The sequence below is a fragment of the Balaenoptera acutorostrata genome, chromosome 1 (genome assembly GCF_949987535.1).
Source record: "Balaenoptera acutorostrata chromosome 1, mBalAcu1.1, whole genome shotgun sequence".
Lineage (NCBI taxonomy): Eukaryota > Metazoa > Chordata > Mammalia > Artiodactyla > Balaenopteridae > Balaenoptera > Balaenoptera acutorostrata.
Genome location: NC_080064.1, coordinates 198,204,570 through 198,218,824, shown reverse-complemented (window position 1 = coordinate 198,218,824; position 14,255 = coordinate 198,204,570). Strand labels below are relative to the sequence as shown.

The 14,255-nt window shown below is 46.1% G+C and overlaps 1 protein-coding gene across 2 annotated transcripts in view; it reads left to right on the top strand.

The window, feature by feature from the left end:
• The window catches only part of KDM5B (lysine demethylase 5B), a 73,359-nt gene extending 59,420 nt beyond the window's left edge, over nucleotides 1-13,939 (top strand). For both annotated transcript variants that reach the window (XM_057550941.1, XM_057550936.1), the window contains 8 exons: nucleotides 268-406; nucleotides 2,897-3,076; nucleotides 3,743-3,901; nucleotides 7,419-7,904; nucleotides 9,250-9,361; nucleotides 10,042-10,196; nucleotides 11,418-11,738; nucleotides 12,200-13,939. In XM_057550941.1, the coding sequence (XP_057406924.1) occupies nucleotides 268-406; nucleotides 2,897-3,076; nucleotides 3,743-3,901; nucleotides 7,419-7,904; nucleotides 9,250-9,361; nucleotides 10,042-10,196; nucleotides 11,418-11,738; nucleotides 12,200-12,337 (1,690 nt within the window). In that variant the 3' untranslated portion in view covers nucleotides 12,338-13,939. The remainder of the gene's footprint in view (nucleotides 1-267; nucleotides 407-2,896; nucleotides 3,077-3,742; nucleotides 3,902-7,418; nucleotides 7,905-9,249; nucleotides 9,362-10,041; nucleotides 10,197-11,417; nucleotides 11,739-12,199) is intronic.
• Nucleotides 13,940-14,255: the final 316 nt, after the last annotated feature.

The window sequence follows — 14,255 nt, the reverse complement described above, 5'->3', positions numbered from 1 at the left end:
TCTAGAGCACAGGCTCAGTAGTTGTGGCTTGTGGGCTCTAGAGCACAGGCTCAGTAGTTGTGGCACAGGGGCTTAGTTGCTCCGCAGCATGTGGGATCTTCCCAGACCAGGGATCGAACCCACGTCCCCTGCATTGTCAGGTGGATTCTTAACCACTGTGCCACCAGGGAAGTCCCTGAAGTGATTTTCCTATTTTCTCTGGTAAGTAAACCACGAGAAAAATGAGCCACAATGTAAAAGCTAAGTAGTGTCATTTTGCTTTTGTAGGCCTCGGCATTCATTGAACAGCCTTGCTACAGTGGTTAAGGAGATCGAGGAGATCCCCGCGTACCTGCCCAATGGTGCGGCTCTGAAAGACTCTGTGCAGAGAGCCAGAGACTGGCTTCAGGATGTAGAGGCCCTGCAGGTGGGTTTACAAAATGTCCCGTGTGTGTAAGTGCTTCTCTAAAGAGCAGTAATGTAAACACTTGCAAAGGGGAACATGTTGGATCTCACTACACAGGTTCAGTGTTTGGGTTGGCCAGATTACTGATTCTCTTCAACCTTGTGTAGATGCACTTACCCACCCCATCTACTGTCCTGACTAGTTGGCTCAGTATTTAAAGCTTAGGTAATTTAACCAACCTTTTCTGGGAGCTTGGGACCCTCCCATAACAGACTTAATTACTTGGTTGGGGTTGAAGAAAAAGAGCTAAAAATGAAGTTGTGGGAGAAACACAGTTTCTTTTTTTTTTTTTTTTTTTTTAAAGGATTTTCTTATTTTATTTATTTATTTATTTATTTATTTTTGGCTGTGTTGGGTCTTCGGTTCGTGCGAGGGCTTTCTCCAGTTGCGGCAAGCGGGGGCCACTCTTCATCGCGGTGCGCGGGCCTTTCTCTATCGCAGCCCCTCCCGTCGCGGGGCACAGGCTCCAGACGCGCAGGCTCAGCAATTGTGGCTCACGGGCCCAGCTGCTCCGTGGCATGTGGGATCTTCCCAGACCAGGGCTCGAACCCGTGTCCCCTGCATTAGCAGGCAGATTCTCAACCACTGCGCCACCAGGGAAGCCCGAAACACAGTTTCTAACGTCTGACAAGTACGGCTGTCTCTTGCTGGCTTGCCAACTGCTTGGAGTTTTACATAATGAAGAGTAGCAGATTCAGTGAGTCTCGATACGTGATTACATGGCCAAACTAGGCCCTCAGGCCCAGGACTTTCACCAAGTAGTGACTTAAATGTGCTCCATACCTACAAAAGCAGTGAGATTAGCACCTTCTAAAGTAACTGTCCAAAGTAATCAGCACTGAGTATCTGTGCCCCTGTGCTAGATGTTATACTTGCTAAGACTTACCTATAAGTTAAAATAGAAAATTAAATTCACTTGTAACATTATTAAGGTATAGACAGAATATATTCTATGTTTTTCCCAGTATTCAGCTGGATAACTTCATTTGAAAAGTGGTTGGTGGGAGTGTCTTCCTTTTTCTCTCTAACGATCATAAACCAGTGGGTCTTACGGGCCTATTGAGAAAAAAGATCTTTGAATTATTTAATGGGATAGGTTTTTAAAATTTTAATTTATATTGTTCTTGAGGCTCAAGTTCTGCTTTGTTGAAGCCATCAGATTCTAGGAATAAAATACCATCTGGTCTTCTGAATATCTACGTAATTTTAAGTGGTGCTAATTAACCAATTGCTAATGAGAAATGCCAAACCAGGACAGTTTTAGCCACGTGTTTTCAACAAAACATCTGGACATCTATTCTTGTTAATAGGGAAGAGAAGATACATTGTTTGATAAATATTACATAATTAAGGGGTGACCCCAGCCCGCCAAAGAAAAAAACCAAGGCAAGTGTTTGCTACGTACATAAGCTTCCCCAGTGAGGTCTTTGATGCCGGCTCCTGTCTGTGACTGTTGGAACCGTAGCGGTTATAGTCATGGTCCCCCTTTCACTCGTGGTTGCTGGCAGCCAGAAGGAGAGGTCATGGCGATGAGGAGAGGTGAGCGCATGAGATCAGAAGCGGGGACACACATCTGGGTGGGCTCGCTCCCTTCACGTGCTGTGATGTGTGTGCCACTTAGTGCTGTGTTTGCAGCGGTGTTCCTAAGGACAAAAAGCAAGTTTTGCTCCATTCCTGAAATAATAGCCTGGCCTTTCCTTGCATCATATATTTAAGGACTAGTAGAGAGGTGTGACCAACAACAAGGAACCTCTTCGTGTTTAGTGGATTATTTATTTTAAAATGTCATCCAGTATTCTGCTGTTCACTTAGGGAGTACTCCATATGTTTCTAAATGGAGTATCATAGGCATAGGCTATAATTTGTGAGTCACCTTTTCTACGCATCCAGCAGAATACCTGTGCCCTTACAGTTTCAATCCTGTGAGAATAAATAGAAGGCCCCCAGATGATTCTTAATGAATAATAAAGTTGGAGAGCCAGTGGGCTTTCACAACTCATTTTGGTTTCCTGAATAATCTATACTGAGTTACTATAATTCATCATTGGTGAGTGAATTGGAATAAAATATTTGTTTTGTTGCTTTTATTTCTCTAATAAAAGTATAGAAATCCTTTGAGTTATTACAAATTTACATTTCTGCTGAATGTTTTTCAAACCATCCATAGGGACCAAAATGACAAGTGAATTGACAAGGGCATAAACAGTCTGAACAAAGGGACCACAGTATATGCCGGGTCCAAAGTTGTATCCATGGGCCCAGCACAAAGTAGGTTCTTACTTGTCGAGTGGAAGAACCCACACTGCCCCACCTCCACCACCATCAGCCAGCTGGCAGGTTTTGTCAGCATCCGTCCGTGAATTTAATATGTTGAAATCATGGGGTAGGCCCAGTCCGAATGGTACTTTTCCCACTTACATAGAAGTATTTTTTTTCCCCTTGATTTATTAGGCTGGAGGACGTGTGCCAGTGTTAGACACACTGATAGAACTTGTTACGCGAGGCCGGTCTATCCCGGTGCATCTGAATTCTTTACCGAGACTGGAGTCACTAGTAGCTGAGGTTCACGTTTGGAAAGAATGTGCTGCTAATACATTCCTGACTGAGAATTCGTCCTATTCTCTCTTGGAGGTAAGTTTGCAGTTAGCCCACCTGCAAGACCTTGGGTCCCCTAGCCTGGCAAAACATGTAGTCCCTCACACACAGGCGCCATCACGGACTGATCGATGCTCTAGGAGTTATTTTTCTCAGTGGAGCCAGGGAGGTTCTTCTAAGTCTCTACTGAAAGTTTCGGTAGAGACTTAGAAGAACCTTGAAATGCTTTCTGCATATGTTTAGGGATAGCATTCACTGTCTAAGAAAGAAATTTTCCTCCTTGAAGTTCCTCAGTTTGTTGAAATTGGACGTTTAACCTTGGCCATGCTTCACCACTTGCTTTTAACAAGCTCGATAAAAGATCTCATCCACTTCTCAAAGTGCTATAGTTGCACTTCTTGTGTTTTTTTGTAAGCTGATGCTGGTCACACATTATGACTGGAATCGTTCTATATCATTTTTTTACTTACTGTTTGACTGAATCTGGAATCAAAGTCTTTTGTGAGATTTCCTTCTTTCTTTCCTCCCTCTCTTCCTTTCTTCCTTCCTTTGTAGAAGAGAGTTTCTGGCTTCAGGGAGGCATGTTACACAGAAAATACTAAGAAACTCACATCCTTCCCACTCCTTAGGCTCTTATTTGGGGACTTCCTAATGCTTCATCTGAAATCCATTTTACCAGCGGTTGTGCTTCGTCCACATTAGGTGCTGTGTCCTCGATGTGATATTGGCCTTTTGGGATTGAAGAGGAAGCAGAGAAAGTTAAAGGAGCCCTTGCCAAGTGGCAAGAAGAGAAGCCCCAGAGTAGAGAGTCTGAGTGACCTGGAGAGAGCTCTGACTGAAAGCAGAGAGACTGCTTCAGCTGTATGTACTGGGGTTTTTCCTCCTCTTTTCTCCACGGGGGAGGATATTCTCTTACTTACTGGTCATATTGGGAACGCAAGTAGAAGAATAACTTTAAAAGTACTCTGTTTTACCAAAACGACTTTGGGAGAATTGTCATTTGTAAAAGTTTTGAATGGAAGGTGCATGGAGGTGCAGAGGATTCAGGGAAGGCCTCCCAGATTCAGAAACAGTCTTTCCAGTGCCCGAGGCTTGGTCCAGGGATGCAGACTCGGGACACTCAGGCTAACGGATATGTGAACTGCAATGCCAACTTACTAGTTTACAACAAGAAATACACTTAAAAGGGTACTGGATACTTTTGAGTCTGACCTGCATTTAGCGTAAGCCCTGTTGATTCAAAGATTGTATCATCTTCAGGAAGATGAAGCAGTATCTAGCTAATGTTTAGTGAGCAGAGTATCAGAACAAAAGAGGGATAGCTATGTGATCTGGATGCTTTTTGAAAACTAAAAAAAAAATTTTTTTTTAATTGAGCTATAATTGACCTATAATATTATATGAGTTTCAGGTGTATAGTACAATGGTTCAGTATATGTATATATTGCAGAATGAGCACTATAAATCTAGTTAATATCCATCACTACACATGGTTACAATTTTTTTTCTTGTGATGAGAACTTTTAAGATCTACTCTCTTGGCAACCTTCAAATATATAACATAGTATTAATGACTATAGTCATACCATGCTGTACATCACATCCTCAGGACTTATTTTGACCTTTTGATCCTCTTCACCCATCTCCCCCACCAGTTGCCTCTGGCAACTGCCAGTCTGTTCTCTGTATCTGTGGGGTTGTTTTTGTTTTGTTTTGTTTTTGTAGATTCCACATATAAGTGAGATCATGCAGTACTTGTCTTTCTCTGACTTATTTCACTTAGCATGATGGTCTCAAAGTTCATCCTTGTTCTTGCAAATGGCAGGATTTTCTTCTTTTCTATGGCTGATAATATTCCATTGTATATACATACCACATTTTCTTTATCCATTCATCCATCAGTGGACATGTAGGTTGTTTCCATATCTTGGCTATTGTGAATAATGCTGCACTGGACATGGTGGTACAGATAATCTTTCGAGTTAGTGTTTTTGTTGCCTTTAGATGTATACCCAGAAGTGGAATTGCTGGGTCATATGGTAGTTCTATTTTTATTTTTTAAGGACCCTCCATACTGTTTTCCACAGTGGCTGCGCCAGTTTACATTCCCACCAATAGTGCACGAGGGTTCCCTTGTTTCCACATCCTGGCTAACACTTGTTATTTCTTGTCTTTTTGGTGACAGTCATTTTAACAGGTGTGAGGTGATAATCTCAATGCGGTTTTGATTTGCATTTCCCTGATGATTAGTTATGTTGAGCATCTTATCACGTACCTGTTGTCCATCTGTATATCTGTTTTGGAAAAATGTCTACTGGATCCTCTGCGCATTTTAATTGGATTTTTGTTTTTGGTAGTGGTGATCGTGTTTTGTTTGTTTGTTTGTGCTATTGAGTTGTATGAGTTCTTCATTGATTTGGGGTATTAACCCCTATCAAATTATAATTTGCCAATATTTTCTCCCATTCCGTAAGTTGTCTTTCCATTTTGTTGATGATTTCCTTCCCTGTGCAGAAGCTTTTTGGTTTGATGAAGTCAAACTTCTAGGATGGTTTTGAAGGCACAAAGCATTGTCCATTCCAGAGCAGGAACATACCTGCTACTGGGCCTGGGCTCGTCCTTGGTCCAGGCACCTTCTTTCTGGTCTGATCCTTCGTAGCTGCCTGACCTCTCCTGTGATTGACGTGGGATTGCCCTGATGTGTTTGTGTATTTTGACACAGACTTTCTTTGGCATGTTTGTCCCTTACTTCAGGCTCTAATCAGATGCGGCTGCCTGAGCATAATTCTGGTGTTTTCAAGGTACTACTTTCCACTGTTATGTGGTTCGTTTTTGTAAAGACACTGTCTGTCTTGAGCTTTGCTTGTCTAGTCTTGCTGATCTGGTCTGTGAACCTCTGTACATTACCTGTTGATCACTTTGTGATCACATAACCCATATAGGCTGCCTGTACGTTGTTTTTAGCTAGAGAAATAAGTAGGTTTCTTAAATATACCAAAGGTTTGTTAGGTGGTTTACTTCTAGATCTGTTTCTTCCCTAATCCATCATTCATACATTTTCTTCTCTCATCCAGAAGAGTCGATCTGGCCTTAGGACTCAGCTTCCTCTTCTGGTGAATCAGGATGGATCTGGTGGTGGCTGGATCCGATCATCGAGAATGGTTTAACTATGACAAATCAACGTTTTAAGGACTTACTTTTAGGAATAGACTTGGGAAAGGAATGGTTCCTGCAGCCTGTAGTTTTTATTTCTAGAGGGGAAGGCTCAGTTTTAAAGGCCTATGTTTACCCCCTGTTGCTCTGTATTTCTTTCTCAGTGAAGTATTAGGATTTTGGTGGTCCAGCCTTCTGCTGTGGAAGATGGATGTGTTATGTTCGAGGGGGTAGCGACTAACTCTGACATAGCTAGTGATTTGAGTTGGTCACCCTTAGGCAGCTTTTACTTCATGGTGCGAGGTGAATAAATCTGTAATGCCTGGGCTGGTTTATGTAGTGGGCGCCTGGTCTGTTCACGTAGAAGTCCCGTGTATGGACAGCTTGTACATACTGGTCAGAAACATGTTCGGTGTCACTTCAGCTTTTTGTTGTGAAGCTGATTATGTTTGTGTTTTCAAGTCGCTTATACAGATTAACTGAACTCAGAACTTTGCTGAGACATGGCTCTCGTTTTAATAGAGAGAAAAGACTTTATAATGAGTATACTTGCCACTTTCTGCAGAAAAGCAGCTTGCTTTTGTCTCTGCCCTAATGATCTTACAGTGTGTGAGTGTGTGTGTGTATGTGTGTAAGGGAAGTCTGGTGAAGTGGTTCTGTTTGATCCTTTCGTGAGGGACCCAGCTTCACTACGTACAGTTCCGGTGTCCAGCGCACATATAAGGCCTAATGTTAAAGGCAGTAAGAGACACAGGTTACTACAGCTGTTTAACAGACTTTCTCATCTAAAGTGCCTTTCTGGAAGAACTCAAAGGCTAGTGGAACTGAAAACAAATCGAAAACCTCAGAAATTAGTACACCTAGACTGTGAAAAGCCTGTATCTTTCAAGAGAGGTACATTTTCTAAGAGAGAAATGTGTGAGGAAGTTGGACTTCGAAGAATGGTGTGTGTTAGGTAGTTGCTCACACTGAGGGTTTGCTGAGTGCCAGTCAGAGCGTCTGTCACACAGGCCATGTCACCGTCGTGGCGGCCCTGTGAGGTGGGCACTGTTACTGACTCTATACGTGTGGAAATTTAGCCACCGTGGGATGTTGTTGCCCACGTGACTTAGTGAGGCAGGCAGAGTCTACTCTGGGGCCCGGTGTTCTTAGCCACCAGGACCCTAGTTTTAGGAGAAGGCTGAGTTCTCTGTGACATTGTCCTTGATTGTTATCTCCTTTCTAGATGGCAACGCTTGGGGAAGCCCGCTTACGAGAAATGGAAGCCTTGCAGTCTCTCAGACAAGCCAATGAGGGGAAATTGCTGTCGCCAGTCCAGGATGTGGAGATGAAGGTCTGCCTGTGTCAGAAGGCCCCAGCTGCCCCCATGATCCAGTGTGAACTCTGCAGGGATGCTTTCCACACTGGCTGTGTGGCGGTACCCAGTATTGCACAGGGCCCCCGGATCTGGCTGTGTCCCCATTGTCGGAGGTCAGAGAAACCTCCACTAGAGAAAATTCTGCCCCTGCTGGCCTCCCTCCAGCGTATCCGAGTCCGCCTTCCCGAGGGGGATGCGCTGCGGTATATGATCGAAAGAACCGTCAACTGGCAGCACAGAGCCCGACAGCTGCTCTCGTCAGGGAACCTCCAGTCCGTGCGGGAGCGAGCGGGCGCAGGACTGTTATGCGGCAGATGGCAGGCCGCGGCAGGACAGGCGCCAGAGGCTAGCAAGGTGAGCCGGAGCTCTCCTTCGCTCCTTATCGGACTCAGCTCTGTACCTTCTTGCGGAGCCGGTAGCTCTGGTGGTGCCGCCGGTGCCAGCACGCGCCTTACCTTCGAGGGTTGTGCGTAGCTGCCGTGTTGCCTCAGTTCCCTCTGCTCCTGGTAGTCAGGCACGCTTCCTGTGGAGCAGATTTCACCTCTCCATACGTACATGTGATTTTTCCATTTATGTGTATGAACCAGATGTATTTTTAATATACATGTGTTTTAAAATTCTTTGCTTGGCTGTTTTTTTCCTGCTTCCTCTCGTGTAAGTCACCGAGGAGAAAGGGCAAGTTCCTCCTCCTGTCTCTTGTTGCCTTTTGAGGAAGAAGAGGTTTTGAGGTGTCTTGAGTGTTAGTAAGTTGCTTCAGAGCAGAGGCGGTGGGTTTCATACCATCTGGGGTCTTCCTGCCAAAGCCACGTTCCCTGAGCGTCACCGGGACGGCCGGGCTTCTGTCGTCTCCGTGGGAGACGAGGAGTGCAGCCAGGCAGGCAGTGCTCAGGCCTCTCACAACGTTACCCTGGTGACTTGCAAGTCTGGCAGGTTCTCTTGCAGATACTACGTGTCCCTTGTGCTGCACCAGCAGAGACGTGTGAAGTGTAGGTGTTGAAAGTCATACAGAGTAGAGACGAGGACAGAAGATTGGTCTCTGTTGTATTTGTTTCCTTGTCTAATTTCTCCCCAGGCTTCTGAAATACAGTGCCTGGCACTTAGCAAATGATGTGTTACGTTTTTGTCTCATAGTTGAGTTGTGGATATTTGGGCAGCCTACATTGGAGACATTTGTGTTCCTTACACACGATGTGCTAGGAGTTCACCTATGTTAATAAAAGGGAAAGACACAGCTGTTATTTACTTACTAATTTGTGGTCAAAGGACTGTTTCTCCTAGCTCCTCTAATAAGCTCTGGTGAAGGTAGGGACGTGGATGTGAATGCTATCTGGCAGTTCCTCAGTTGGTTTACCCGGAGGGGGTACATGTCTGTGTCAGTCTGGTTATAATCTTCAGAAGGAGAATTACCTAGAGATTAAAAGGCTGTGTGATCTGTTTCCATGCAGAGAAAATGACTTATTTCCCAGTGGTGCTCTTCACCTCTGCAGTCAGTCCAGGTACAACCAGGAAGACCAAAGGCTTGGTGGATATGAGTTGGTTTGGCCAGATCTGAGATGCCAGGAGACTTCTTTCAGTTTGGGAAAATCAAGTCTTTCTCTTTGCTAGTTGCTGCCTGATAACCCAAACTACTTCCCTTGGGCTGGTGGGAGTAGTTTTAACCCTGGAGAAGCCTCACTGTGCAATGTTTTCCTTCCATCAGCTATCTCAGCCTCCTGGCCCCACGTCCTTTTCCTTGCCCGATGACTGGGACAACAGAACCTCATATTTACACTCTCCCTTCTCTACTGGACGGAGCTGTATCCCCCTCCATGGTCTGTATTTATTATTATCATCACCATTATTATTGTTATGATTTTGAGGGCTGAATAGTAAAAAGTGATCATGCAGTAGGTTTTTGTTGCAGATAAACCAGGAACCATTAAAAAGGATTTTATCCTCGTATGTAGGATATGGATTACTATGTATTCATAAGGTAGGAGAAGAATTGTATTTAAAGGCTCGTAAATGCAAAAGAAACAGAAAGGAAGTCTTTATATCCATTGTTTTCAGGGATGAAAGGGTTCATCCCATGCCAACTGATAATTAAACACCAAGCATTGTGGTCATCAGATGCTAAGTCATGGGTTCCCTTGTTGCTTCATTACTTAGGAGACTTGAGGGGGCCCTAGAGAGACCCTGCCTCCTTCCTCCTGTCCTTCCCTGAGGGCGACTCTCCCCCACGAGTTCTGCCTGGAACCCTGGGCCCACTCAGAGTGCCTAGGCCCTGGCTCTTCTGTGCTTCTGTGAAAGCAGAGTTACCTCCCTCCTGCATCAGCAGCAGTCCTCCTAGTCACTGACAGACTTACACAGTCCAGTTTGGGCCTGGTACGCTGTGGCTCTGGGCCTGTGGAGTGAACCTCACTTGAAGGGAAAGGGTGGTAATGGGAGCAGTGGTCTTCCTCCACTCATGTCGAAGGTGGGTGTCACCGTGATCTGGTCTGGTCTCCGGCAGGTCTAAGCCCAGAAGTGAGTGAGCTGTTGATGGAGGCCCAGCTGCTCCAGGTGTCCCTTCCTGAAATTCAGGAGCTCTACCAGACGCTACTCGCAAAGCCGAGCCCTGCGCAGCAAGCTGACCGCAGCTCTCCAGTGAGACCCAGCAGTGAGAAGGTGGGCGTCGGGGTCTGGGCGGCGGCGTGCTTCGGAGTGTCGTCATCCATCAATAGCTCGGGGACGAGATGCTGTCTTTGGTCCAGGAAAGGATGCAGACCACCTACCCCACAGCCCTGTTCCGACGGCTGTCACTGAGCACTTTGGGCTCACAACCTGGATTTTGATACTGGCTTTTAAGCCACTGTGTGAAATTTTTGTTTCCTTTTAGCAAGGTGTGCTTCTCATCATTTCCATGTGATAATAGCTAGAAGCAGGATTATTTTTCTTCAGTAAGAGAATTACTGTAGAGATGACAGTGTAATTATAGCTGGAAAGGCCTTTGGGATAAAGCCTTCATTCTTGGAGTCAATATGTAACAAATGCTTTAACTCTTCTAAACCAAACCCAACAGCTGGTGTGAGGACCAGGTGACTAGACCAAGGGTACCCTTTTTTTTTGTTTGTTTTTTTGGGTTTTTTTGGCCACACCGCACGGCATACGGGATCTTTAGTTCTCCGACTAGGGATTGAACCCATGCCCCCTGCAGTGGAAGAGAGGAGTCTTAACCACTGGACCGTCAGGGAAGTCCCAAGAGTGCCCGTTTTGAGTGCTGACTTACTTGAAGGGGATAACTGATAATGTCCGGTTTCTTAGCAGCGTAAGATGCTGCTGCTGCTGCTGCTTCCTGTGAGTGGACTTGCTGACCTGTAACATGTAAGGCCCCTGAGAATGTAGACAGTTAGGGAGGAATGTCACTGAAGACAGCATGAGGGCAGACACTGGCATTTAGGATTTGTTTTTCATTATGACACCAAATAGTGTAGCACTGTTATCAGCTCTGTTCAATTAATGCACCTTCCTCCTGTAAGGGGTGGAGATGTCCATAAAGAAGCAAGGTATTGCCTTGGTTCCTTAGCTGTCTGTGGCTTAACACCTAGATAGAAACTCTGTGGACGTCAGGCACTTCCTCGTGGGTTTGGCAAAAAGAATGTGGCGTCTCCCGTCTCCCGGAGCTGGTTGGCTAACTTGAAACGAATTGTGTCTGTGACATTTCTGTTTTCCAGTGTTGCTTTTGTAGACTAAACAGTGAAGCTAGGTGGTCCTGTAGGACGTGAAGGGGGTGGGGTGGGCTGCAGCACGTGTCGGTGTCGATGGGCAGCACCCGCTTCTCGTGCAGCCGGTTCTTAGCATCGCTGGCTTTAGCGAGAGGCTAAATGGAGTTTGCCGTCTTCCACCCAGAGTGACGGCTGCCGTGGGAAGCGAGACGGAGTCAGCGGCCTCGAGAGCAAACTGAAGAGACGCCTGGAAAGAGAAGGTTTCTCCAGTGAGCGGTGGGATCGAGGCGCCAAAATGCGGACCCCTAAAAGGAAGAGAATCAAACTGAGCCACCCCAAGGACACGAACAGTTTCAAGTTAGAGAGAGAGCGTAGCTATGAGTTGGTCCCTTCTGCCGACACTCAGTCCCTGCCCTCAGACATGTCCTACTCGGGGCAGGAGGACTCTGAGGACGAGGACGCCATCTGCCCGGCCGTGAGCTGCCTGCAGCCAGAAGGAGACGAGGTCAGTGAGGTTTGGGCCGCGGAGGACGTGCGTTCCCTTAACTCAGACACCCTGTAAGCTACAGCTCACCCGGCCGGGTCTGTCTCCTGCTTACCTGCCTTGAGCCGATCTGAGTGGATTGCTCACCCTCCCCCACTGGTATCTCTGCTCTCACATCGTTCCTGGGTCTTCTCCCTTTTCTTGAAGAAACTCTTCCTCTGCCCTTTTTCCTCTTCCTGCTCCTCCAGCTTTCACCGCCCAGCGCTAAGAAGGTGGGAGGGATGCTGCTGCCACGCCCTTTGCTTCCTTGTCACAGGGCGGCGCTGTCTTAGCCCCAGAGCAGTCACCACTTGAAGACTGGCTTTGACTCGGTCGCTTGGGCTGCTGTGCCCGAGGTCCCAGCGCTGGGGCAGTGGCCTGCCCGGTGTCTGTCGGGCCTGTTCTTCCCCTGAAAACCCCGTCTCCCTGCTCTCTGTAACCAGGTGGACTGGGTCCAGTGTGATGGCAGCTGCAATCGGTGGTTCCATCAGGTCTGTGTTGGTGTCTCTCCCGAGACGGCCGAGGAGGAGGACTACGTGTGCGCGTGCTGTGCGGCGACGGACGCGCCGGGCCGGAGATAAAACACACAGACCCTAACTGTAATTCAGGACTCGGCCAGAGGACTCCTCCGGTGTCGCAGCAAAGCTGCAGGACTGGCATTCAAACCAGCCTGTGAACGGTGCTATTTCTATTCCTTACGGGATCATTTTTCCAGAACTCTTTGAAAAAAAGAAAAAAACGACTAAAAAAATTTTTTGACACTTTTTGTATTTTTTTCCTTAAGAGCTGTTTGTGATTGTTGAGGTTTGAAATGCTGACTGTTTTTTGCAGGGGTTCCCACCAATGTGGAAGGATTGGAGCTTGCACCTTTTCATGTACAGCATTAAAATCTTACCTCTTTCTGGGATTTACCGGCATAAGAGTCCAACTCAGTTTCAGTGCCCAGAAGAGCACCAGAAATTCCAGTAAATCCTCATTTGAGGGATTTCTCTCTTGTTTACTCTGTTACCATATTGGGGAGCTTAAGTTTTTCACTTTTGGGGTTTTTGTTTGTTTCTTTTATCCACTTTTCTTTTTTCCTGGTAGACTAGGTTTATTTATCTAAGCAATAACTTCCATGTTGGTTTCAGTGGCTGGAATTAAAACAAAACAAACTTCCAAACAGTGTGTTGGTGCTTTAGCATCTGGTTGATGTCAGAACGCAAACGTCTAGTTTCTAGTGTCACTGGTGACCTAGTGACATAGAAAAGAGGCTGCTCTGTAAGTACCTGCCACAGCTGTATTTTGGCTTTCTCCTTGCTCCTTCCCTCCTCGCCTGTTTTTTTGGTAGCTTGTATCAAATGTTGCAGTTTATATTGTGGAATAAATCCTTGGTCCTAATATAACACTAAATGCTGGTTATTTAGAGCCATTAGCCTACATCTGCTTCTGCCCCTCCACCTGTGGGCTTTGAAGAGCTGGAGGGGTTGCTTGCTTTTGCCTCTGCCCAGCCAGGCTACAGTAGCGGTGGATGGTAGCCTGCAGACATTAGGGGATTCTTTTGTATCCTGCTCTGTTCGGTGGGCCATATGCCTCCAATCCCCACTAACAAAGACCCCCCTTTCCTCCCATCTTCAAGGAATAGAACCTGTCTTTAAAGCCATGCTGTTTTTAAATAAGCTTTCTCAGAATGTTGGCAAATCATTTCAATCCTCAGATCGGCCCTCCTTGTGGGAATGATGTCTTTATTATATTTGAATTGACAGGGAAACTTGGTTTAGGGTTGAGATGTCAGAAGGGGAGATGTAAGGAGAGTGCACCCTCACAGAGGGCTAGGAGGGTGCGGGTCGAGGAGACGCTTGTGGACACCCAGTCTCTGCCCTCTCGCTTTCCTGGCTGTCTCTCTCTCTCGCTGTTGTTACTGGTCGTGGACGGCCCACAGCCTTTCCCTGCCTTTTCTTTTTAAAGGACTCTGTTCTGCAGTGGAGAAGACATTCTGGTGAACAGACTCTTGCTTGCTGTTTGCTATCCTGTTGCTAATAATACCTGTTTTCCCTCCATTCTATAGCCATAAACCTGAAGATGGGTAGAAACAGTGGGTCTTTAATAAAACAACAAAAACAGCAGTTTGTGATGTAGCAGAGATTTAAATGTGTACTGCCCCCTTTTATGCAATTCAGATAATTAAATCTCTTTAAGAATGACTTTGAATCGTCTGCAGTTTTCCCAGAGTTGTCATATTTCTCCTTGTCTGATGGGCTTCTGGGGCCAGTGGAGAAGAACAATCTCCAGAGTCCGATCTGGAGTGGCAGTGGTTTTGGCCTTTTTTTTTTTCATTGTCGTGTAGTTGATTCACAACGTTGTGCCAATCTCTGCTGGTTTCTGGCCTTTTTAAGCACGCCGATTCTTAGACTCCCCGACATTAGGGCGCAATGCTGACTCTCCCAGTTCCACGGAGAACATAAGCTTAAAGGGGACTTTGCTGCTGGAATAAAGCCTTTGCCTGTAGGGAGCTTCTGC